The sequence below is a fragment of the Anopheles ziemanni genome, chromosome 2 (assembly GCF_943734765.1).
Source record: "Anopheles ziemanni chromosome 2, idAnoZiCoDA_A2_x.2, whole genome shotgun sequence".
In the NCBI taxonomy this organism is placed as follows: Eukaryota; Metazoa; Arthropoda; class Insecta; order Diptera; family Culicidae; genus Anopheles; species Anopheles ziemanni.
Genome location: NC_080705.1, coordinates 78647656 through 78674425, shown reverse-complemented (window position 1 = coordinate 78674425; position 26770 = coordinate 78647656). Strand labels below are relative to the sequence as shown.

Here is a 26770-nt window from a genome sequence, read left to right as displayed (position 1 = left end):
TCAACATGAAGATATCAGATTAATTGCTTTATTAAAGTAAATAGTACGCCATGTTTAAGAAAGTTTATTGATTCGAAGGCACTCAAATAAAATTGCCAATTATAGAAAATCTTATCCTTTACTCTGATTTTGAGGAAAGAAATAAAAATGGTTGTGGCAATTAGTAAATGCCTTAAGATAATTTAATAAACCACAAGAGCCCGTTCTACGTAAGCGTCCGCAAAAGCCGCCCAGGATTTATCTTTCGAACGGGAAGAAAAACGGACAAAAACAGAAGAGATCGGACCCGGTTTGAGTTCAACTTGACCTACCTCACCGGAAGGCGACCGGATGGTAGTAACTTCGGTTTCGTTCCGGCACGGTACGGGACCCCCCGGCAACCTTCACCGTGCGCTTCGGTCGGTGAGGAGTTTTCCTCTCGCATTGCAGTATCCTTGATCCGGCCGGTTCTCGAACGCCGGCCAAGTCGAACAATGCCAAATGCATTGACTGTGGCCATGGTCTCTGGCAGCATCGGAGACGCATCTTGCTCGGGCCACCTCTGTGACTATGTGACTGTGTTTGTGTTTGTGTGTGCTTGTTTGTGGTGCGTGGAAGCTCCGCTGACGTGATGCATTATTCACGAGCCTTTCGGGCGAATTCGAATTGCAAAACTTAGAAAACCCTGCGGCCCAGGCGGGAGATGATTTAATGCCTCGGTAACTAAACCACGAGAAGGAGCCACAATGTCGTCGTCCTCCTGGAGAGACGGGGCCTAACCGAGCAACCCCGCCCTTCATCCCTCTCTCGCATCTCTGGGAGACCTTTGGTAAACAATTGAATGTGATTTATTGTCTACAAACCCCTGGCAGAAACGTCGATCGACCCTTGGTGGGGTTATGAAATTGATGAAAATCGTTTGTATTCCTGTTGTGTAAAGGGCAGGAAAATTACAATTACCACCCATTTCCGTGCGCTTTTGATATTCAAACGATGCGAGGCCCAGTGTTTCGTTCGCTCAAAAGAGAATAGGTGCGCCACAAAGCTATCGATTTGTTGCTTCTAACGGGTTCGGAAAGCGTACATACCAACGATTGAGTTATGTGAGAAAGTTTTCTACCTCGGAAAGGACCTTCTTGCAAGAAGTATAGTTATTTTGGAGTATTCTTAAGCCAGTTAGTCAAGGTTGTAATTAGATCAGATGATGAAACGATGGTTTTATGTTTGAAAAGTAAACAAGTTTTAAATGTAGTGTCCATTTTCTTAAAGCAGTAAAGTTACATCAAAAAGTGATATAAGGTAAGATTTTTAAAATATTTACTTTTTACTATTCTATGTTATATAAGGTTTTGTTCGTTGTACTGTAAATTTCTTTTTTTAATTATACTTGAGATTAACCCTCTACTCAAATTATTTTACCACAACGAGGTTTTATTGGCAAACTCCCAGTAACAAAAATATCTCAACTAAAAAACGCTTTGCATATTGTGAGCCATAATTGATTAGGCAATGTAAAGAGTATTTCTTTGATGGAAGTAAAGTAAATATGTTATTTTACCTCTGGCTATCAGGTATTGAACTCCTCGTTTAACAATTTCAACGTACATTTTAGGGAAAAAAACACGATTAGTATTGTGGAAAAATCCGATAATTATATGTTTGGTTTTATGTTACGGGCTGCACTTTGCAAACCGCGAATCGTTATAACCCGTTAACTGAGTATGATGGAGAAAGATCATACTTAACCAAATGATTAATTATCTTTGTTTAGAAATTTTAACTGCAGAAGTCATTTATAGCATAATGACATAAATTATGGTTCAAATTAATAGCATTCGATGGAAAATCAATCACGCTCTAATTGTCCCACGATAACAAGCGGTTCGCAATACAAAATGGTAGGCAAAGATCCCCGGGCTCTTCTACGCAACGGCCAATCGGTTCCATCACTTCTAAAGCACCATTCGCAACCAATCTCCCGCGGAATCAAAGCCTAATGTGCCGCGGCTCATTACATCCATCCCATCGGCAAGGGCGTGTTCGGGGCGGTGGGAAACGGTTGTTTGTAGTGCGTTTACTGATTTGCATAATGGTGCACTCGATCATAACTGGCTGTAAGTGGAGCCCGGAGACAGCCACCCGGAGTGAGTGACGTTTGGGAGCGCAAAACAATCGAGCCGAATCTCATCCCGGGCCAAGGGGTGGTGGTAATGTGTTATGACTGCGCGACGGAGGGCTACTCCTACCGTTCGGCGAACCATAACCTAGGAGACAAATTGTCGGCGGCTGGCCGTTCCTCCGGCTCCGACAAGAGCAAATCTTTATGATAATGAGACAATTTGCAATAAAAATAATGATAATAATGATAAGTTGACCCAACCCATGCCCCCAGCAAGCGGTAAGGTTGGGAGCCGGGCGAGAAGGATCAAAAGGCGATGTAGCTTCAAGCCTCGAGCCGCACGAGGGACGCACGGTGACGCCGGCACGGCAGCTCGGACATGTCTCGAGGTCCCCCGACACGACGAGGTGCAAATTATAGCGTGGCTTCTAATGAAAGTCAAGTGTCGACTGCAACCGAACTGGCTGGGATTGCGGTGCGGCGCGATGCGGTCATCTTTAATCCCCTCAGGAATGCGAATGTGTTCCATCGAGCGCAATTTATGCAATATCGCATGGGTTGCTGGAGCTAACTGCAACTGAACTGAAGCCCTAGCCTCAAGATATCGATAGTACGGTAAGAAAAATTCCGTTTGCTCATTTTCTACGGCTCTGTTACTAAACGCAAGGCGGGGCAAAAACGGCGCCACTAATGTTTTGATAGCGAAATCTAATCGAAGAAAATTAGCCAGATGGTATTTTTTCAATAAAGAAACACAATAATTCTCAAAGAAGTTAAATACCTAAGAAGTTAAGAAACAACACATGAGATAGGATAGAAAACAAAAAAATCATTTAATGCATACTCGATTGTGCAGAAGTAAGCACGCACGAACAGTCTTAAGTTGAACCAAACATATCAACCCAACACGGATCTTTGAGGAACGTGATGCATTTCAGCATTATTATATTGATCAATTCATTAAACATATTTTGAATTATATATAGATCGGCAAATTTTCTCTTTCTTGTTCAAATTGCCATCGACACCCTCGCCTGCTTGTGAATATTATCATCATCATAATTGTCATTATTGATGATCACTTGTTCATCCGTTTCTTTTAACAATTTGTTATTCAAATGAGGTGTTTCGGACAAAATTTAGAAGCTTTTGTAGTCCATCCAAAATACGAATGTTTTTGATTATTTATGTTTCTAGCTTGTCACCACGGCGATGCTCGGTGAAGAAGGGATTGAGAAAAGAGTTATGGCAAAGAGTAAATACTCTTTTCTTGAAAATAGTGATTGAATTTAATGGCATATTTAAAATGGTTGATATTTAATCGATTTCCCCGTTTTTTATAAACCTTGTTGTACAACTTTGGTAGATACATCTTGACATATGTGTACATGTTTGTTTTTTTTTGCGTTAGTAAGACTGTGCTCCAATTGTAAAATTTAGATGATTTTATAAAAAAAATAGTGGTCAAACAAGTTTTTTACAACTTCTACAGTGATTAAATTTAATATGTGAAAAGTTTAATAATCGACGGTTCATCATTGATCGAGTTTTTAGTATACACTAAAGCTAAAATATAAAATATATAATTGAAAATCCCTCTGTTAACGTGTACTACTCCATTTTCAATGCTTTAACACACTTTTGTCAATTCAGTAAAATAAATATTTTCCGCAAAATTCTAATCCAAAACTTTGCTGAAGTATTGAAGGCTGAGGTGTCTACCGAATGTAATTTTATGCAATGTCAAAATTTAAATATCGACCAATGCAAAATTGCACCACACCATACTTTATAGCACTTATCAAGTTTATAGTAATTATCAAGTACTGATCTTTTCTTGCGAAGGACATGTTTCATTTACATAGCTTTTCATCGTTATTCATACACTTTACGCCGTTTTGAACTACAAATGCTGTTCTGCCATAAAAAGCAGATTTTAGCTCGTTAGAAGTTTGTAGTATAGAAGTTTCATTTGAAACAGAATCGGTCCAGTTAGGTATCCTGTCGCACTCAGGGTGATAATTATCCGTATCATCTTGTCACACCTCGGCCACACCGATGGAAAACCACCTCTAGCGAACGCAACAGACACGATCGAGCAACAAGCGGGAGCGGGGAAACGATTGATCGTAAGATGAGCCCTAGTCGACAGCCAGCCCAAGGTACGAGCGGTCCCGCCAAGGGCACGCAATCCACGCGCAAACAACATCCGCCGCCGGCGCAGAGGTGTGTGCGTGATGCGGCAACGGGTTCGGTGTGCAGGCGATCGAGTTCCCGAGTCGGTCGTGTCGCGAAGATGCAGTTACACCGGCCCGGGCTCGACCTCGTCAGGGCCACGAGTCGCTGCGGAATCGGTAATCCAATCCACGGTGGAGATGTCTGAACCATTTGCGGCGCCGCTCGAGAGGCTAATTACAATTTTATGAGCCCGTTCTGCGGTGCATGATCGGCCAATCGGGCGAGGGTAATTTGTTTCCTAATAAGTGCAATTAATTCAACCCCCATTTAGATCACAAAAGACACGGTGTGGAGCACTAAAACCGTACACACTTGCACGTCACGCAAATCGTGTCGCGGTCAACGCGGGATTATCCAACGAAGTGTCCCGACACGGCACTGAAACATAGTACTGTCCGGATGAGAAATTGCCGATCTCGAGCGAAGGTGTTGAAAAGGCTGCGACCAAATCTTACGATCAACCCCTTCCCCCCTCCCCTTGGTAAGCGTATCGGGGGGCAATCGTACAAAATGTGCAATTTGTATCAGTTTGTCCGTTTCGCAAAGTAGTTCTAGATTGGTGTGTTACGGGCGAAATTGCCCTGTCTCCGCTCGGTGGATGCAATATAGTTGCTGCATCCACCCCGAACGCTCCCGGCATAGACAATCCACACCGGCAGGCCGGCGAAACATGAAGGAAAAACTCACCATCCGTGTCCGATGGGGCAGAACATTTTTACACTCGATAGCCGGCTTACCGGCGCAATTACTGTTATTATCATTTGTGCATTTGCGCTTGTTTGCCGGTAATGGTGGACCGGACCGGATGTGGCACCGGGCTCTCGGGCGATGTGGGTTTAAGGTTCCATTTAGTAGCTCCCTCAATCACGCACGATCGTGTCTATCCTTGATGCCGGCGAAAGCTGCATTTAAATCTCGGCAAATGCCAGCCGAGTCTATTTGCAATCAACAACATTCGTACACAGTGTCCACAGATGATGCGATGAGCTTTGAACCAGGCTTCTGCATCGTTGAAGGGATGCTGAACATTCCTAAGGAAAAGAGTCACCGGGTTCACTAATGCTTACCTTATAGTCTTTCCTTATATTTCCATCGGCCACAAGGGGGAGTCCAACACAACCAAGACAGTGTGGCGTTTCCTTCACCACAACATGATTGGCCCGGACGTCTGACCAGCCGTGAGTGTTTGGTCGTTTTCCGTTTTGTTCTCCCACAAAAGAAACCAATTATGGTCGTGCCATTCAAAGCACGCGCGATGACCCCAGGCTATGCCACTATGTTGCCTCCATTATGCACCGAAACACATAGTCGTAGGTTTTGGTTTTCCCTTTTCCCTTACTTTTGTTTTGTCATCCCGGTTGTCTCAAAGCTGGAAGCTTTTGGATTTCCCATCATCCCGTAACTAGTGTTGAGAAAAGGAGCGAAAGAGTTGCTAACCTCGCTCCGCTCCTCGAAAGGAGAGCAAAGCTAGCACAAAAAAGTATTGCATGACATTCTCGCTCTTCGCTCCTTTCACTCGTTAGGCTTCTTTCGCTCCTTTCGCTCCTTTCGCTCCTTTCGTTCCTTTCGCTCCTTTCGCTCCTTTCGCTCTTTTCGCTCCTTTCGCTCCTTCCGCTTCCTTCACTCCTTTCGCTCCTTTCAATCCGTTCAATCCTTTTGCTCCTTTCGCTCCTTTCAATCCTTTCAATCGTTTTGCTCCTTTCGCTCCTTTCGCTTCTTTCACTTCCTTCGCTCCTTTCGCTCCTTTCAATCCTTTCGCTCCTTTCGCTCCTTTTTGCTCCTTTTGTTCCTTTCGCTCCTTTCGGTCCTTTTCGCTCCTTTTGTTCCTTTCGCTTTCTTCACTCCTTTCGCTCCTTTCAATCCTTTCACTCCTTTCGGTACTTTTCGCTCCTTTTGTTCCTTTCGCTCCTTTCGCTCCTATCGGTCTTTTCGCTCCTTTCGCTCCTTTCGCTCCTTTCGCTCCTTTCGCTCCTTTCGCTCCTTTCGCTCCTTTCGCTCCTTTCGCTCCTTTTGCTCCCTTCGCTCCTTTCGCTCCTTTTGCTCCTTTCGCTCCTTTCGCTCCTTTCTGCTCCTTTCGCTCCTTTCGCTCCTTTTGCTCCTTTCGCTCCATTCGCTCCTTTCATCGTGCTCCCTCATTCCCTCATCCTCATATGGGCAAATTTTAGTCCGGTTCCGAGTTCTATTGTTTTGTATGGACGTCCGTGCTGTATCGCTTTTTTAATACTTTTCTACTTTATTGTTCTACATATTCTTGACAACCAATCTCACCAGTGTCGGGTCAATATTGTGCGCTTAAATGCTTTGTTTTATTCTTTTGCATGATTGTTTTTCTTCAATGTGTTACAGTTATTGTGTTTCATAAATTATGACTTTGCTCACTTAGTTCGAAAGGCGTTGTTTCTACACGCTCTTGGTGTAGTCTCGGTATCGACACTGGTACCGGTTTTACTTGTTATTGGGTTTCACACATTCAGCCTGCACTCTGCAACCAGCTCATAACAGAGCGAAGCGGAGCGAAAGGAGTTAAAGAACCAAACAGAAGCGGAAAAGAGCTCAACGCCCACACAACACACTTGTACGTAAATCGAAATACAACTTCCAATAATCGTATATCTATGCAATATGATTGAATCGTAAATTATGCTAAAATAATGCTTATACGTACAAAAGTGGAGGCGCTAACCGTACGTAGTTTTTTGAACAATTTCGCTTGAGCACATAAACGATTCTTTTTATCCATCATTCGACGTTACGAAGCGACTCCATATGACTTAATTTATGGTAACTGTGACTCGTTTTCATACTTGTTTTCTGTTTATAGTGAATAGTTTATTTCTCTTATCCTATATAGCGCGGTACATGTTTTTTCTTGTTGATTTAAATTTGAGTGTATGCCCGGGTGACATAGTCGTTACTATGCCAACAATCGTGGTCATCGGCCTTATTCGAAATCTTCAATCAGTGCTAGTTCTTTACTCGTATCTGTCAATTTTCTCCAGTGTATCAGTTCGTTTACAAAGGTAGCTGCCGAAATAAAAAGGTGAGTTACAATGAAAGAATTGAATTAATTCGATTGGCCATAGAAATATACCGTGTCTTCCTCGGCTACAACACGGCAAATTTTATGAAATGCTGGTTGAATCATATTGTATGGTTCGATGTACTTATTATTATAGCATCATATATGTCGTTTTAGATGTTCACTGTCGTAGAATTTTTTGAAGATCAACAGCTACGTGTGTTAGCCGTTCCCCTTTCGTGGGTACGTGATGGCTTCCTCATGTGGCCCAAGCTGGGAAATGAGGCAGCGAATGTGTTACGTAAATCAGGCACGGCTTACTACGGCGCAACAAAACAATATCCAGCCATTAGTCACCGCAAATTTAAGCACCTGAGTGCAGCAGAAGCTGTCGTGGAAGAGATGCTGCATCGAGACATCTCAGATGTAGAAGCAAAGCGCCAGTTATTGAAGCGCCGCAATCCTCCAACGAATAACTCAGTGGATTACAATAACCGGCTCGAAGGTAATATAGATGTAAAAGTATCGGTAAACAAAATTTAATTATTATTCTGAATTTTCTAGAAATCACTGGCACTTCTTCAAAATTATCTAAAAATATTTCATCAACTATGCCAAGTCACGAGAAATCCAACACCCGTAAGACGCAAAATGAGATAACCAAATTTCAATCAACTTTTATGCCATATCATTCCTATTTCTTACTTTTAGAAAAACGAACAATGCAATGGAACAATACGGATGTAGTGGATGTAAAGAACGAGATTTCCAATCTAAACTGTTCAATTATTAATATGAAAAAAGATATTCTCGATGCCGTACAAGTAGAAAATTCAATTAAGTTTGAGGCAGCTTTCGCAACATTTAAAAAAGATCTGCTTACTTCGGTCAAAACGACTATAGAAGAAGCAGTACAAAACTACTTTGAAGCGAATATTCCTCGCCTTGCCTCAATTTTGAATGTGAACTCTTCAAAAGTAGCTGAACCACCGCAACAACAAAATTCTAATGTAGCCGAAACACACGATCTTATCAATGATGAGCAGGATGTGGCGAATTTTAATTTGTTGTTATCGCGCAAAGAAATATTCACAGATTACGTAAGTGAATAATTTATTTTTATCTGAATGCGCCATTAATATTCACTTACATTCTATTTTACAGATAAATTATTTCAAAAAAATAATTCCTACCGACACATACGCGGAAACTGGTGATTCAGCTTGTTATGTGGTGACAGATTGCTTGTTCAAAAGGAAGTTTTGGACATTGTTAACATATACGGGAATTAACAAAGGGAGCAAATCCACCAAAGGTTTCCGCGAGTATGGGAATGTGCTCCAACTAATGTTTGAAGTTGTTCGTAATGGCGACCCATCATATACGAACAAAAAACTTGAAAATTTTCTAAAAAAAAAAATTTTCCGATATAGCAAACAGCGAGCCTTAAGCTATCAATTACGGAAGTCGACGTGTCGACCAAATAGATCAAGTGGAATAAAAAAAATAGCTACCTTAAATGAAACAGAAATCACAGAAGAGAACGAGGACAGTACATCTGGATTTTTAATGGACTACGATGAAGTAAGCGATAACGAGATCACAAAATTGAATTACATGGAAGATACTGAAAGCAACGATGAAAGTTGTTAAAATCAATTAATTAAATAATATGAAATAAAATGTTTCATCTACAATTATAAGGCATTAATAAACGGGTTTACAATATTTATTTTACAGTATGTATGAGAGGAACAAAAACAATTTCATCTCTTCGTTTAACTGCTACTAGCTTACATATTATGCAATCGGGAGCTAAACCTTGCATCGTAGAATAATTAAATTTCTCATCGTGACTGGCAAAAATATGTATAAAAGAGGATTTAAATGGCTTTGAGAAAAAATCATATATGTTAAGTAGGAAACGGCCTTCAATTTGCCAATTGCAATTAATTTCTTGGATCTTTTCCATAAAAAATATGCGAAGATCCTTTGTTAGGATCCATTTATCCTCAAAGTTTGTACTCAAAACAAAATCTGAGAAAATTACAGTCGTTTTTGTTTCTGTTTTTTCTACAGACACTAATGATCTAGTATTATTTATGCAAGTATTTCTAAAATTTTTTGCTCCTTCATAACTAAGTTCGGTGAGTCTTTTTGCTATCTGACTCAAAGGAAGTGGTCCATGACGAAGCATTTTTTTAATACTATGTAGATAATTTTCAAACGGATATGCAGATAAGGTAGATAACGGACCAAACCTGTTCACTTCATCTACTACGTGACAGAGATTATGCATGTTGCTTGTAATGTATTCTATGCCATACAAAATCTTGAAATCCGTTATAAAATGATTGAAGAGATCCCTAGCAACCGGGAGGAATTTTCTATACATTTCAACAGAACAAATTCTTACGCTACAAAAAAGTAAAAGGAAGTGCTGATAATATTTTTCTGACAAATGGTCTTTTAGTAGAACAAATCCAATGTAATTCAAAAAATTTCGGTATTCTAGACCTTTCCATAGGGATATGTCATTTAATGAACGTATTCCTCTATGAACTTCCTGAGGGAAGCGAATTTCAGAAAACTTATTTGAAATTTCTGATTTTTCTGTACTACTCCACTTTGCTCGCTTAGTCATGGATCCTGTCCTCCAACTGTTTAGCAATTTACGCATTACACCCAGCTCTAAAAGGTGGAGTGAATCTGAAATAACGATATCCTTAATCATGTCGATCGGTAAACGAACCAAAGGTGAATCGCCGATTTGATGTTCTAAATATTCTTTCATTCGAAATTTTTCATTTGTGCGAGCTATTGCATCTACTTGCGGAAAAACCACTGTACCAGTTATGTGACTATAATGTCCCTTTGTTGTACATTTGAGGCACCCATGTTTGCCGTTGAAATTCATCACTCCTTTTATAAATGATCGAGCAGGAGAATCGCACACAAAACAACGAATCTTGACCGCAACATGAAAGCTATTTATCTCTAATCCTTTTTCTAAAATTGGTAATAACTCCTCAATAAACGGACTTAGAAATTCAACCGCATTGTTCGGTTTCGACGATCCACAATATATGCCTATTGCCATAGGCGAAATAGCGGGCAATTCATAAATATTGCATAGAATAGGCCAAAAATTTTTAGAGCTGCTTTTGTGGAGAGGCAAACCGTCAATGTTGAAATTTAATGAAATAGTTAAAGAGCGATCGATCTGAGCCAATGATTTTCTTAGGCAAGCCTCAACGCCTTGATGCCAATAGTGTCCATCTCCCATTTTTAACATTTTTAAAACCCTTGGAGTCCTCATTATCGTACGAGGATCATTAGGCAGATTTAGATCCAGGGTGGTATTTAAAAGTTCTACCAAGGATTTTAATGCGGCCTGAGTTATACGGAACTCATTTGTCCAGCTTCGCAATCCATTGGTAAGATGCTGACGGCCGCCTGAAATATTATTCGAAATTTAGATTGTCAACTTTAGAATCAACTCTTTTAGTATAATTAACTACAAACTTACTGGGTTGGGAAGTTGGTCGTTCTTCAACCAAATTCGGATCATCTGAAAACAATATTCGGTTTTAAGTTTTAAGATATTCGCTTTTAAATTTCTCCAATGTAACTTACTAAATTGTTCTATTTGATTCAACAATATTGCTTCATTTTCTTCTTCGTCTTGGCAGACATCGACATTTATGATCTCCACTAAAAAAATTCAATGCTATCACGGTGAAGTTATTTATAACCTATAATAACATACTTGTATCGTCTGGTTGGCATATTTCTTCCACCTGTTGGTACGCAGCGTTTGTTTCCGATTTCGAATGCCACCACTTCTTTCTATATCGCTGAAGCAAACGGCTGTATGTCCCACTTTTTCGGGCGCTTATTAATTTGCGTTTAAGTAAATATTCTTTCATTCTTCACTGTTTGTTTCAATGTCAAATATGCCGATAATTCTTTAACCCTTTCGTATTTTAGCGCAGAATAACAAACGGTAGTGAGCCGGCCGAGTGAAATTAAGCCTCCACCGAAAAGGCCATGTCTTGAAACATAGCTTACTTGATTCACACTGAAGTATACGCAAGCATTTACATACGACTCAATATGTGCATTGGTCATACGTTTTTTATCTTTTCAAAAGATGTATATGTTTTATCGTATCTAATTTTTATTCGGTATAATATGCGACACAATTTATTCATGTCTCGTACATCACTTGCCCCTTTATACGCATGTTTATGTTTAGTCGTATATTTTTCGTAGTCGGCATCATATACGACTTACGATATACATAAGCCGTACATTCCTCGTTCATTTATACGTATGCATAAAGCAAATCGTATTATATTCTTAACCGGCATCATATGCAACAAAGAATATACATTGCTCGTTCATTGTCTATGCAGATCTACGATTCCGATTCGAGGTATACTGATATGGGATTAAATTCATACAACTTTATACGACTTCGTGTTGTGTGGGCGGAGCGAAAGGAGCGAAAAGGAGGAGTCAGCTTGCTCTGCTCCTCTAGGTGAGCGAAATATGCCGATCCGCTCCCAAAAAAAGAACCGATTTTCACAACACTACCCGTAACCGTGTCGTGCGTAAACCGTGTCCGCCCGTGTCTCCCACGGCATTCCCATACGGGCGGGTGGCTTACCATCTTAATCTTCGCAAACCCTTTTGGGCAGTAGGCAAATTATGCTCGTCTCGTGCGGTTGCAACAGCGAGTTTCGTTTCGCAAAATTGTATTACATTTTATTGCATTTTCCCGGTGGTTGAAGTCACGGATTCCCCCCCGGGGGTCGGAGCGAACTGGACTTTTGTTCGGGCCGCACGTTTCGTTGGCCCGCTTGCCTTTGTCTTATTTGGCAGGATACACCCTAATTGAATTGGGACGGGGATTGCGGTCTCGTAGAACTCGCCGAATGCAGCTGCTGCCTGTTGCAGTGTCCATCGGCTATCCCTCCCGTTCCGGAAGGGTGGATAATTTTCTTCCGATTACACTGTTACCGAACCTCACCGAACACCGTCCCGCGTTGGCCTTTTTCCGCCACAGAACATGGTCCGGTCAGCAAACGGTGAATCTGTTTCCCTTACGGTACCGAAGCAAAAGGGCAACAAGTAAAACGCGACGGCACGGAATGAGCACTTGGAAAGGGGGAAAAGAATCATCTGAAGCTTGCAGAGAGCTTCACACACACACACATTCACACACACTCGCTCATACACGAAGGTCACCGGGTGGATTATGCACCGTGCGTTTGCAACACGAGCCATCTCGCGCCGGGACCGTCGGGATCCCGGTTTGCAATTAAAAACCCACAGCAGAACGATCCATCATTCCCATCTTCTCCATCCGGACCCGTCCGCCGATGCCGTGGCGTGTGAGACGTTTGCGGACCGCTTTTGCGTAGGACCCACTCCTCCCGTCGCGGTGGTGTGTCCGGAGGGTTGCATCGATCTGCTGCCCGTCGAATGCACTTCTTTTTTGCATCTGCACCGAATGTGCATCGAGCTCCAGCAAAACCAACCCGACTCCCTTCGCGGCGTAAGGGAGAGCGCAAGGGGCGTAGCAAAGGGGGGGAAAGAAATAGCGTTCCCGCGCGGAACATGCGAACCGTCTAGACTTCTTAATGATTTCGTTGTTGTTATATAATTTTTATTATTACACACCAACTCGGCGCGGCTATCGAAAACAATTTGTTCATGCCAAAACTCGCCTGCCATGCCACGGAAGAGCAGAGAACGAACGCCACCGCCTTGGCAATGGGTCGGAAAAGGAAATAGTTCCCACAAGCCCGGGGGAAGAAAGAGAGAGATAGATAGATGGAAGAAGCTTTTCCCGACCGAGCTTTCCACCGCACGTGGGAAGCGAGATTGAAATGCATCGTAGTCGGCGCGTCGGCGAAGAAATGCCAACCAGTCAGCCACCGAACGAACGAACGAGCGGCCTCTCCTCGACGTGCACGTGTGGTTTTTCCGAAGGCTGCGGGAAGGTGCATGCGAAATTAGTTTAAAAACTTCGTACGGCTCGGTGCGGACTCGGTGGATCCCCACCCGTCCGGTAGGAGGGCGGAATGTTGCACGTTCATGGATGAACGACGGAGATGCACTTTACGGTGCAACGCGCTGTCCGCCGCCGGGGCTCGAATAGGATTGATATCGACCTCTCTCCCTCTCTCTCTCTCTCGCTCCCCCCCCCCCTTTTGGCGGATCCTTTCGATTTTTATTTCCCGACTCCCGTGCCCGAACTGAGACATGCCTTTTGATGTAACAATTAAATGCATCTTTTATCATTCAGCGCTGCATTGCTCGCCGTCTGCCGAAGTGTGTGTTAGGTATCTTCAGCTTCGGTTCTTCAACTTCGCTTGGTGCGCTAGGAATGTGAATGGTGCTAGTCTTCGAGGGTTCCGTTCAGGGGCCGTATCAATTTTACAGCAGCATCTGATTGTGCCTCAATATTAATTATTATGATTTTATTCTACCACCGCAAAATAATAGAAAACTTAAATTTTGAAATTAATTATTAAATTGAACGAAGGAAAAACTGTAGTAATTACGAACTGTAAATAATTAATTATTAAAACAGAAACTGTTTCTGCTTCATCGAATGTCTCAATTTACACCCGAACGAGCGTTCTTTGAAAGCGAAAACTAGACGCTCCATCGCTGTAATTAATTACCATCATCAACACATGATGTTGATGGCGCACCCGCCGAAGACCAAACCAAAATTAGGGCCATCATCGGCCAATCCCCAGCCCCAGTTGGAGAATCGCACGGTGCAACGGAACCCATTCGACCCAATTCTGTCCATCTATGTTTACGTCGACACGGCAGGCCAGTGAGTGGAATGGGAAACCCTGCGCATGCACCGAGCATTCTCGGTTACGATCAAAACCTCCAACTGATCAAAGTTTGATTGCACTTTGAAACGCAATCGGTTCTAATTGATAGGCATGTCGACCGACAGTTGTTTTTGTTGCAGCTACCCTTTAAAAGGTGTTTGTTTGTTAGGGAGATGGGTTCATAGAGAAGTTTTTTTTCCCTGTAACCCATTCACAACTCTCGTCTTTCGCGAAGCATGGAGAGGCTATGCTATTACTTCACCGTGGAAAGTTTCCTTGCGAAGTACGATAGTTCGATCACTACAAACGCTCCTCAGCCGTGTTTCATGACGTCGTTCTAGATCAGGGGTTGGCACACGTTTCCAGAAAGGGGCCACATGATGAAAAAGATCCTAAAATCGCTGACCAGTAACCATAAATGATGTTTTAATGTTGTTAATGTGATTTTTAGCCCTTTTTGCATGGAGTATTAATTTTCTTTTCAAAATGAATCAGAAACGGAACATTTTATTTTATTTTATAACTCATTCTCATAAATTTTGATATTTTTTTCGATGAATTTGGTACTTTTCGACATGTTCTTCGTTTGTCGTACTGCAAACTTATTTCGTTATTATATTTCGAATCAATCATTGACTTAAATTATGTCACCATATCAATGCTTCTAAAAAAAAAATAAAAGTAAATAAATCAATGTTTCTTCTGACATACCCTCAGTTATTTAAATGAATCTTTTTACAGAAGGTAAAATTGACTATTGTGAACAATAATTTGTTTCCAAATGGTGCCAAAAAATGTTTTCTTGAAGTAGTTATAGTGGAAGCAAATGTAAACTTGTTGTTTTTCCGCTGGGTTCTTAACGAGGTACGCGAGAGGGAGCCATTTTAAAACAATAAATAGTAAAATTAGATCGAACAATCTATAAAAGTATGCAGGTTTGTCACCTGGTATTGATTTTCGTGTTCAACCGTTTCAACCAACTTTTTTTAGGAAGAAATAATCGTGATAACGTTAACAAATTCTATAAGAATTATTTTTTGTTTGTTCTAAACAATTCTTACGGATCGGATAAAATCTGCTGGCGGGCTGGACTTTGCCGACCCCTGCTCTAGATGCTCGTTCCGATGGTGGATAGAATCGTAAACAACCACGCCAGGAACAAAACACACCGTTTCACAGGGCGTCAAGAAGAAACCCACCACCAACGGGAATACGAGTGTGCGAATGTAATTAACTCCTTCGTTCGAAGGTAGTCGCAGCATGGTGGCAACACCATTCACCTATCGGATTTCGCAACGAAAACGGTTGTTATCTAACACCCGACCACCCCATTTGGCGGGGGGGTTTGTTCCGATACCCAACGGGGATGGCACTAAAATTTATTGCGGAAGTAACCTTATTCGCAAAAACACTAAATCGATGCATTCGTGCTCGCTGGCCGCTAGGGGTGCATAAGTTGGTGGGCTTTTGATTTTTGTTTTGCTATACGAATAAAAGTCGTGATGATGATGATAAATCGGTATCAAATGATAGAGAACTCTAAACCTTTTGGAAATTTATTTACGGCGTGTTTAGATTGCTAATCTTTTCATTTATGCAGGCGGGTGTTTCGAATATAAAAATGCCAAAAAGATGTGAAAATGACTCAAAACATTAATAGTTAATTCGAAAAGATATATTAAAGCCACTCCTATCTCCTGATTAAGCAACCCAAGCATTATTACCACCAGCGCACGTTGTAATGAATGTACATGTCTTATTAAATCTGCATCAACTTTCCGCTCATATGCTACCGTTGGGGACACGCATAAATCGGTCTGCCTCCAAAAATAACGACAGCGGAGTGGAACATACATAAATAAAAAATGCCCAGTAGCAGCCAACAAGCCAATTACACAACCTGCTGCGAACCTGCCCTCACACACGCTCTGGGCCGCCTTAATGGTCCTTTTTCGGGCCATTTTGTGTGCTCGACGACGAGCGCCGATTCCGGCGGAAGGAAATCGTCTTGCGAGGAGGGTGCTGCTGCACTTCCCGCGGGCGTTTGCATCGCGCGGTGTGAATCATCAGCGCCGATCCCGAACCCGCGCGCGCGCGCGTGTGTGTGTGTGTGCAGCGAACGGACGGTTTGGGTCGCCCATTTAAAAATTGGAGACCCCGGGTGGGTCAATGTCGGTGGCGCACGCCGCAAGACAAATAATGCCAAAAGGCACAAGAAAATGAAACCGCCCTTTTGCAGCCACTTCCATCCCCCCTGCTTGACCAACCCGTCTTCCAGGCCGAGCCACTTTCCGCCGGCCGAGTGTCGTCGCGAACCGGAGCCGGCCAAGTCGGTGCTCGTTGGAGTAATTTAAAATCTTGTTTTGACACTTTGCGCTTCGCGTGCGTGTAGTGGCCCATTATTTACGGGTGGGAAGCGAGGGAAGAAGAAGAAGAAGAAGAAGAAGAAAAAGTATACGAAGGAATAACGTAAACGATTTGCTTTACCACGCTCTCTGCCCGCGTAAAGGGCGGGCGCCAGTTTGGTCAGTTTTTGTTTTGTTTTTGTTTACTTGTTTTTCTGCCGGTTTCGACGACGGGGATCGCCAGGATTCCGGCGGCGTTCGGATGCGCCCGGTGCGCGAGTGGGGCGTGAAACCGTTTAAATATGGGTCGCGCCCGGGGTGGAAAGATCATTCAATTTTAAATCCAGTCCCAGAGGGAAACCGGAGGGGGTGGGAAGGATAATTTATTGTTCAGGCCAATTTAGTCGCCTCGGTTAGGGTGATTCCGTTTTTTTTTTACCCCAAACACCGTTTTTAAATTGATCCGATCCGTTAGGGTGTTTGTTTGTTTTTCGAGAAACCAGTTCGTTGAGTTACAAATTGTAACTTTTCTTGCTACCTTCAAAATGTTTCTGCTAATCACCGGTGGCTACTTACCGATGCAGCGTCCACGGTACGCCACCGGGATGGCCCGGCCGGTCAGACAGGCTTGGCGCTTCAGCTCGCAGACGCTCGGGTACGTGTTGCCGTCCGCACCGCAAACGACCGACTTCGGCGACCGGTCCGGGCGGCACTCGGTGCCACCGCAGGTGACGCAGTGGGGCGTCGCGTTCTGGTCCTCGATGCAGCGCTTCCCGTCCGAGCACTTGACAAACTTACAGGACGCTGAAAGTGGGGACGAGAAAGAAATGGAGGTTGAAAGAGGAATGACACTGAGATGAAGGAACGTGCGAGGCAATTACAACGGGATTTTCTTCGGTGTAGCTTAAAGTGAGTGACGATTGCAGTGGGGATGGTATGAAGGTTAGGTTAAAGCAAGATCGATTAAAAAACAGGTCGGGTCAAAGCTATTTTCTGCTCCGCCATTGCTGTGACAGTTGGTTTGAAAAGTGTCTACAAACATCACTTCCTGCATGTGGAAGAGCAAAAAACTCTTAAAAGAAACCGGTAATTTAAAATTCTGATAATGCTCTGTTCTAATGTGTGAACTCATGGGATACGGATCCTGTTGGTTGCCATGATTGGCGAAATTAATTCGATCTTCCTCAACCCCTGGTCACAGCTTTACGCAAGGTCATGCGTTTGCGTTTTTCATCCGTCAAACGAGTACAGTTTTCTGACACCAATAATATTTTAATGTTTGAATATACCACTTATATGAGCATACAATCACATTAAAATCTATTAGGAACAATATTTACTATTGACACATAACAACGCAATAGTTTGAGACAAGAATCAAGGCAAGGCTTTCCTATAGAACATATACCAAACGCCTCAATTAATGAAACCTACCAAATTTGAAGTTTTACCTCCTTTCCTGGCTGCTCGTAAGAGGTAAACAAAATTCAAACCAACTGTCAAAAATATTCCCACGGTTTCTGGCTCGTTACGTGGTATGCTGCGACCTCTTTTTTCATCGATTTTGGGCTAAAGCCACTAATTTTGTAAATTTTTGCATATGTATTTTAAAATATTTATATTTTACTTATGCAAAAGAGGGATCTCAGAGAGCAGCCATCGTAGAAAACTGTTCTTAAACACTTTTAAAAATTATAAAGAGACCCCTTCTGACTTTCCCGTTGGTTTCCAATCGTCCACTTCCATCCCTGGCCACGCTGAACAAGTGAGAAATGTTTTCCTTGCCAAACCAAGCGTGACCGTTAAACACATTTCATTGCAGACGCGTGCTGCATCGGGCCGAAGTAGACGATCTGCATTAACGCCTGCACTAACCCCGCGGTGAAGCTGAGCCTACGCTTCCTCTACCCGTCATGTATACGTATGACGGTGATAGATAACTGTTAAGTGTTTATTTTCCACCCCCTTGTGTGGCGGGGTGTTCCTTTTCTTTTGCATCCCTGCGCCGACCGAACCGGCGCTCCTTAATCACCTGGCCTCGGGCCATCGTGCGGGCGTGTGCCAAAAGTCGCCGACACGCCACGACCGGCACGGCTGATGGGTGGCATCCCCTCGGGGCGGCGTCTTCACCTTGCGAGGTGAGCGCAAACCCAAACCTTAAGACCACGAACGCACGCACCCATGCGAGCCGCGTGCCATCCATCGTCGACTCCGGCGGTTTCGAACAAGAGGAGGTGTTTCTCGTGTTTTGTGAAAGGAAGGACCGATGGTCAGTTGCAAAAATTGCTTTTTTTCTTTTCAACCGTTTTTGGATCGTTTGGTGCATTGTGCTGCGCATGTAACGAAAGTAAGGTGACACTTGCCGTACAGGAAAAGGAAGAGTGAACCACTCCGCAAAGGAGAGAAATGAGATAAAGGGTAGTTTCTTCGAATCAACTTCGCGCCAACATATTTAAGTCTTTTGCAATCATGCTCCCCGAGGTACATTGCTGGCAGTGAAGGGGAAAACGGTCCACCAGACACGATTAAGATAGGCGATCCCGAACGGGGCAGAATGAGGGTTAATTGATCTTATGCAAGAAGTATCGCTTCGGGGTTTGTGAAGTTGGCGAAATATGAGATTGATAAGTGATCCACGCTTGTATAATCGCAATAAGGGATTGGAAATCATTTCTGAGTATAACCTTCGCTTTTGAGCGGAAATGTAATGCCATGTAAATTTAAATACTTGCACAGTTCCATTTTATTTCAATAACCTGCGAACAAACTATGATTGAGAATTTACTATTTTTATTTTACTATTTACTTCTGTTTCCTTTTTTAATTGTACTTTTTAGTGCTGTAATTTAAGCAATAATCCTCGTGATGCACCATGCGGTGTAGAAAACTAAAGCAACAGTGCTCAAAGATCAGCAGAAAGATCGTTAAACTATACTCGCTGTGCAATTACAACCTATCAATCCGTACACGTAAATATTTCACCGCCTGAAGCTACCCAGATGGAAGAACTACCATTTTCTGGGGGGAAAGAACAATAATCTACCGGAAATGGCATTCTTACACAGCAACAAGCCAACCTCAAGACACGAGGTCTCTTGATGGACACCATTACCGCACGAACACGGTGAAGTTTCCCTGGACAAATAAACGTAACGCAAACCATCTCCGGGGCGATCATCAAAGCCACAATAATTGAAGGATGCAGCCTGCACTTGGAAGATCGCTCGTGGAAATGCTCGTTGCCATCGACAGAAAAAGCCGCCCCAATCCATCCGGTGCTGAGCGGTCCCGGGAATGGACGGTGCAAAAATAAATTAGTGCAAAATTTACGAGCATCGCGTGGCGATTGGACGTCTTCCGTGAAAGTCTCCGCTTCCGTGAGATTGTGCAGATATTTTTACACACACCCCGCCCACGACTCCATCGACCTTAGGCCCGGTCGGAATGCTAGCGTTTATACTCCTTTGGTCCGCCATTTGCCTAGAAGTGCTGATGCGTCCTGTCATCAAAGCAAACGCTAGTTGATCGAGCGGCGGTCGGTCGGCTGTACGGTTTGTTTGATGTGCTTCGGTAGGTGCTGTTTTTCGGGAGGCCACACGTTATTGGCGTCGACAGGTCGTTGAGCAAGTGCGTTGGCGAAAAGGCGAGCAGTTAGGGAAATCAGATCGCTCTAATTAGCTTTTATATGAAGTCTATAAATTTGAAGGAAGCGAGTGTTTTTTCCAACAACATATTGCCTTCAAAGCAAAGCTGGAAAATTCAACAGATGTGCAAGTATTGAAATCTGTAACTTTAACGACGCTCCAGGTGGTTTAGATTACCCGCTTTAATATTTAAATTTCACAGATACTTTTTTAATCCTCGCTTCGATTACTTACTTTGACAGTGTCCCTTGTAGGCGACCACCAGCGATGTGATTTCCTGTCGGCAAGCACGCTTCTTCAGCTGACATTCGGTTTTGTACGTCCTTCCGTCGGTGCCACAGACGGGGTTGTAGAAGTTGGCACGCTGCTGTAAGAAGAGTTAAAAAGCTTCGTTAGAAGATAACATAATCTTCATTCGTTGATGATGTTGTGATTTTACTTCTAGTTATTGTTTATTGTTTGTAGAGTACATGGGAATGTTGGGTGCATAATATCCTTATTAGACGAGGAATGTATCTGTCATATTTTGCCAGAAGTTTTCTGCCAAACGCGTTTGACATATGCATTCCTTCCTCAAAATCGGAATCGGACACGACTGGTTCCGATTTTCTTTCGACTGGAATTTATATGTAAAAGTGACGATTTGTTTACTTTTTGCTCTTTTGTTAGCAATAGATTTTGTTCATTACTCTAGGATGAACAATACACCAAATTCAAACATGAAAATGATCAAATTACTGCAAAACCTATTTTGTGGAACTTTGCGTTATTACACGAGCGGACATCATTTTATGTCAAATGCCCTGCCAGAGCCTACTTTGATAGTAAAAATCTGGGCAAAGATGACAGATAAATTCCTCGTCTAATAAGAGCATAAATGATTTTAGCAGGTATTTGCATTGTCAAACATTTCTTAAGAGGTACGTTTACGCAGATCGAAACTGATGCGAAAATAAACAAAAAAAAAATTAATGTTTTGTGAAAAAGATTTTTTTTAACAAACGTTTGCTCGTACGTGGTGGAAAGAAAATACTTTCCCATTTTATTCAAATTTATGACAAACATCTGAATCACATCCCGTTCCCGTAATGCACAGCCTTTTCCGATCATTCTAGATATCTTTTCTCAGAAAAGCCTAGGCTACCAAAAGAAACGTAAAGCCGTTCCAAATCGGTTCCACTCGCGTATGTTTGTTCAGCTGAAGCTCATGCAAGAACCTCCAGATAGAACGTAGGTTGAAACCAATCCCACAAGCGAGTGACAATTCAACACGTGTCTTAATGTGCAAACGACGAAACAGTCTAGCAGTGGAAGCTTACGCCCGAGCTTGTTGTTCGGAGTTCTTTCTGGTGTTGTAAAGACGTGCTTGTCAAGATGCAATTCTTCGGTCCTCAGCTGGTCGTGGTGGTGCTGCTGGTGATTACGCTTCTTGTGGTAAGTACTGAGTGACTAATACATGGTGAGCGATCGAAGGAAAGAAACAGATTCCTGACAAATCTTTCGCCTCCTGCAGGGATCGAGCTCTGCCGGCCAATGCGGATCCAAACGTGTTAAGAAAGAGCTGTAGCAGGGGTTTCCAGGGACGTGAAAGTGAATGCAGTGTTCGATAAAGGCAGTTAAATAAATGAAGCTCTAACTGAACGAATGTGTAAGGCATTTTTTCTTGCATCAATACTTTGATACGCAGGAGGAATAGGTTACAAGGTTCGTTAAGGATGGTTTTTGGTTTCGGTGGCTTCCCTGATCCACTTACCATTATTTCATTCCCCAAGTAATCATCCATCGCCGGCCCCGGACGGTGCGAGTCCCTCCGATGGTGGTAGTTTTCCACGAAGAAAATATCGTCCTGATAGTGCGGCTGACGGCGAGGCACCCGCACCGTCCCGTTGTGTCTTCCACCGTCGTGTTTCGGGTTCGGGCGCAACAATTTCGGCTTCCCGAAGGCGGCGAACGGTGCCACGGTGGTCATCTTGTCCTTCAGGTGGGTCATCGTTTGGTTGGCGGCCGGGAGCATCTTCCGGTGATGTCGACCGGTGACCGAAGGGCCGACGGTCGTAGGGGCCGGGTGACCCTTCAGCCTGCCGGATCCTTTGCCAGCCGGCGCGTGATTTAAAGCTAAGCCATTCGGTGCCACCGGAGCGTCCTGCAAGAGCACCATCCGTTCGCCACCGGTCCACCCGGGACTGGAGGCCGATGGGGATGTGACGGACGGGGGACATCCGGCGGTGGGAGCGTCGGCCGGTGCGGAACAGTTTACCGTCGGCGGAGACCGTGGCGGAGGATGCGGTCGGTGGGTGCCTTTGGACATGCTGGTGCTACTATTACTACTTCTACCACTACTACTGCTATCACTGCCTACGCTACTCCTGCCGCTGTCACCGTTACCACTACCTTTACTCACTAATGTCACAGATTCCAATAAATTATGCTGCTTATCCGTGCGCTCCTTGACGCTATCCTGCGCGCCATGCTTCGCACTCGCTCTTTGGCTGGCCGGGGACGGCCGGGATTTCCTCCCATTCCTCCGCTGGGCGTCGGCGTCTCCGGGCGTGGCGTCGCCCGCCGCCGGGTCCATGTACCGGACCTGCCGGGCCCGCGGAACCCGCCCATCGTCGGCAAAATACTGTCTACGGTTTCGCTGGCTTTCGCTCAGGTTGATCACCTTTATGTTCTGCGGGTGGTAGTGCTTCTGGGACTTCGGTACGCGGCGTCCGTACAGCTGGTTGTTGCGCTTCGAGGATCGACCGCCGCCGCCGCCGCCACCGCTGCACGTCGGTGCACAGATGCACTTTGGCCGATTGTGACGCATCACGCAGCGCTTGTTTGGACCGCACTTTGCCCGATCGCAGGTCGCTGTGGAAAAACAAACGTGAGATGTAAAATTTAATTATTATTATTATTATTATTATTATTATTATTATTATTATTACTATTAATAATAATCTGCTTCTTCTTCCTACTATTGATATTATTATTAATATTACTTTTATTAGTAAGATTTATTTATTTCGATTTTTTTCAAGGAACTATTCTGTCTGATCGATCTTAAAATTAGTTTTCAATTCTAAGTTTACAATCTTCAAGAAAAACAAAAATCACAAACTGAACAAAATTGTATTTAATTAGTGCCAAACTTCCATCTTAATAGTATGTAACTTTTAAAACTTGTCGTGCTAACGTTAAAGTCATGGTGGATACATTAAACATTTCGGCCATTGATATAATCGGTGGGTTACTTGCATATACCGCACGTGCTTGTTAAATGGTTTCCCTGAATCTAAGCTTCCGTTTTTAAGGAATAAATATTTAGTTTTTCTAACAGTAATGGAGCGTCAATTTCGTTATTCAATACTTTGGCTATGAACGTTGCTTAGGCAACATTTTGTCTCTGGGATAGAGGTTGCAAACCCGATAGTGTACAACGGTAACATATGTGAATAGTAAGCCTATACCATGACGCTTAAAATAGTGCTAATTCAATAAATTAAAGCTGAATTGATTCTAGTCTATTTATCCAAACTGCGAAATGTGGTGTCCAAGTAACAGAATTACATTCTAGTATCGAGGTATAGGAAGCTTTTAGCCACATTGAATTCTTTAAGTCATTAGCCTTTTTTACCATAAAGAGCAGTATACAATTTCCTTAGTCTATAACAGTTTTCTAGTGCTCATTAAATGTAAATTTATAGTCATGAAAGGTTCTCGAAACAACATTAATTGTCTGTTTCTTTTTAGATGGTAATTTCCGTGAAGGAAACGATTGACTCACCAACGCAGGACGCACACTCCATGCCGTCGTTGAACGCGTTGATGAAGAACAGGCCGACGTCGGTGATGTCCTTCTCGCTGAAACCCTTCGCGCCGGAACCGGCCGCACAGCAGCTTTCCCGGGTCACGTTTCGTGCGAACAGCTGGTTGCACTTTCCCGTCGACTCGAAGCGCCGCAACCAGCACGTACCGGCTGTGAAGGAAGGAAAGGAATCTCATAAAATAACGATACTGCTGCAGCTCCCGCCGTTCATCGGTCGTAAAATGTGTCGCACACACGCATACGTAAAAAGTGCAACAGGTTGAGGTTTATTGCTCCACCTAGCGAGGTTTCACACGGATCCAATCGGACCGGGTGACCCGGTGCTTGATTGGAAAATAGTGAAATCATAAATTAAATATAATAGATATTGCGATCAATTAGACCGAACGCCCCGGCGAACTGCGACGCGAAGCGGAACGGACCGCAAAACCGCAGTATTCGCGTTCGGATACCGGGTTGGGGCTAGGTGGCCAAAAGGCCGCCGAAAGGTGACGCGCTGAGCGAGGAACGAACGCCGCGTGTGAACTGCTCTGAGCTGCTGGATGCGGCTGGCGTTTGAGTGCGGGTGACACTCACCCGCACGTGGTGCATATATGCAACCGATGCAACGTGGTGCATGCAATGTATCGGCAACGGTTTGATTGAAATCGGAGTACATTGAGATACGTTGAGTGTTGATTACGTGGCTTGTCAGTTGGGAATATGTTTTCATTTCAGGGCACCACACTTAATGTTAGGTATTTTTCTTACTAAAAGCTATCCTCTGTATGGATAGTAAAATTTTAATCATTCGATAGAAAACTATTTTTCCGATGATTTTCTTTCCCTACCAATTATCCCATCTGGAACACTCGCTCGATCGACAGCTTTCCTTGCGTTGAAAACCTCTGCACTGCAATTGCAGCCCATCTCGTAATGGCATTATTAAACCTCCTTCCAAAGAAGCAGTCGATTAACGTAAATATCGATCCGAACCGTGTGCCTTCCGACGTTGTTGGTCGATTTTGCGATCGTCTTTGGTGGACGGCTTTCCGCATGCGATCTACCTTCACCCCGAGATCCCCGCGTGGGTCAATTACGGTAAATATATAGACGGACGAAATGTCTCATTCGATCACACGGCCATTGGACGTGTTTTGCCGCACAATGGCTCATTAATCTTGCGACCGGCGCATGGGAAGAGTGCGATCAGGCGGGATCCAAGATAAACTCCTGGATCGACCGGGTGTGTGTGTGTATTCCTATTTAGTGGATTTCTCCTATGTACCACGATCGGGAAGCTGCCCGTTCCAATTGCGGTGCAACGGAATGCCGCCATTAAACTGCTCTCGATTTATGAAACGATCCACGATGGGATGGCTAACGCTGTGGGAAAACAAACGCTACGGATCGGATCAGTTACGGGGCGACGCTAGAAAATGCATTGTTGGTAAAAAGCGATCAAGCAGGCCAGCAGGAATCAAGCGATGCACCTCAATTTGAATGGTTCGTTGTTGCATAGTTTAGACCAGGGGTCGGCTTGCATTTCCTAAAAAGGATCAGATGATTGAAACGATAATGAAAGCGTGGGCCGGATACGTAAAACGATGATTAAATATTTTCAAAGTAATACTTAATCCTTATGAATAGAGTATCATTTTTTTTAATCCTAAACTTACATTAAAAATCGGTGTTAGATAAAATATAAGAAATTTTATCATCAAACTTTCTGTAACATTTTCATGCTTGAAATTTGATTGTTTTTGATAAACACATTTTGGTTCGTTGTACTGTTAATTAATTTCTTTAATAATACTTGAAATAAATTCGCTTCTAGGGGGTCTGCGACAGCCGAGCGGTAGCGTCGGTTAGAAAATCGGCCCATGAGCGCCGGGGCTCACCACCTCGACGGCGTTGGTTCGAATCCCAACCGACACCGAAATTCGCTTCTTAAATTATTTATGCATTTTGGTTTTACTAGCTTACTTTCAGTAGTAAAATAACTCAGCTACGAGAAGTTTTCAATGTTACGAGTTTTATTTTACATCGTAATGATTATGAAAATTGTATTTCTTAAATGTAGCTGTTTTGGATGCAAAGTAAACGAGTTTTTGCCTACGGATTTTGGACGAGACTCATGAGACTTTAGCACGGTCAGTGATGCAAATACGATAGAAAGAAGTCTTTTAAAAAGTATAGCAGAAATTCACGTTAAAACTGACATCTTTACAACAAACAAACAAATCCCATTAAAATTTTACATGGATTTTTGTTTGATGCACTAACATTTTCTTACAAGCTGGATAAAATCAGTTGACGGGCCGGACTTTGCCGACCCCTGGGTTAGACGAGTAGAATACACGAACCTATTAATGGTTTGTTTTGGAAATGGGTTTAAAAAGCGAATTATTTTAAACCAATGGAAATACATTCGTTCGATGTATTGGAAAAGACCTAAATGTTTAGACCTGATAAATATTTAGATCAAACTCATTCCAATAGAGACCACCCGTCAAGAAGCATCCCTTTCGTCCGGAAACCCTCCGTCGGGTTCCATCGGGTGTAAGGGACTTCACTTTCAATTAATTTGATCATCCGATCGCAAACATACCTCACATATGGCGGCTGAAACTGGATGCAGCTGTCCATTGCCATCCCTGAACTTGCATCTTGCGGTTCGTGTTTTGCCGGCCAATCTCTCAAGCGTCCAGCGCCACCGATGGAGACGCACGGTCCCCGTCAAGGTTAATTGTTTGAAAAATGGATTTTTATC

At 43.3% G+C, this 26770-nt stretch overlaps 1 protein-coding gene across 1 annotated transcript in view; it reads right to left on the bottom strand.

Moving 5' to 3' along the window:
- The window catches only part of LOC131294448 (uncharacterized), a 58101-nt gene that overhangs the window by 6391 nt on the left and 24940 nt on the right, over nt 1-26770 (bottom strand). The window contains exons 2-5 of the mRNA XM_058322494.1: nt 23977-24168; nt 21961-23060; nt 20442-20574; nt 17140-17367 (exon numbers count right to left, since the gene is read on the bottom strand). Coding sequence (XP_058178477.1) covers nt 17140-17367; nt 20442-20574; nt 21961-23060; nt 23977-24168 — 1653 coding nt within the window. The remainder of the gene's footprint in view (nt 1-17139; nt 17368-20441; nt 20575-21960; nt 23061-23976; nt 24169-26770) is intronic.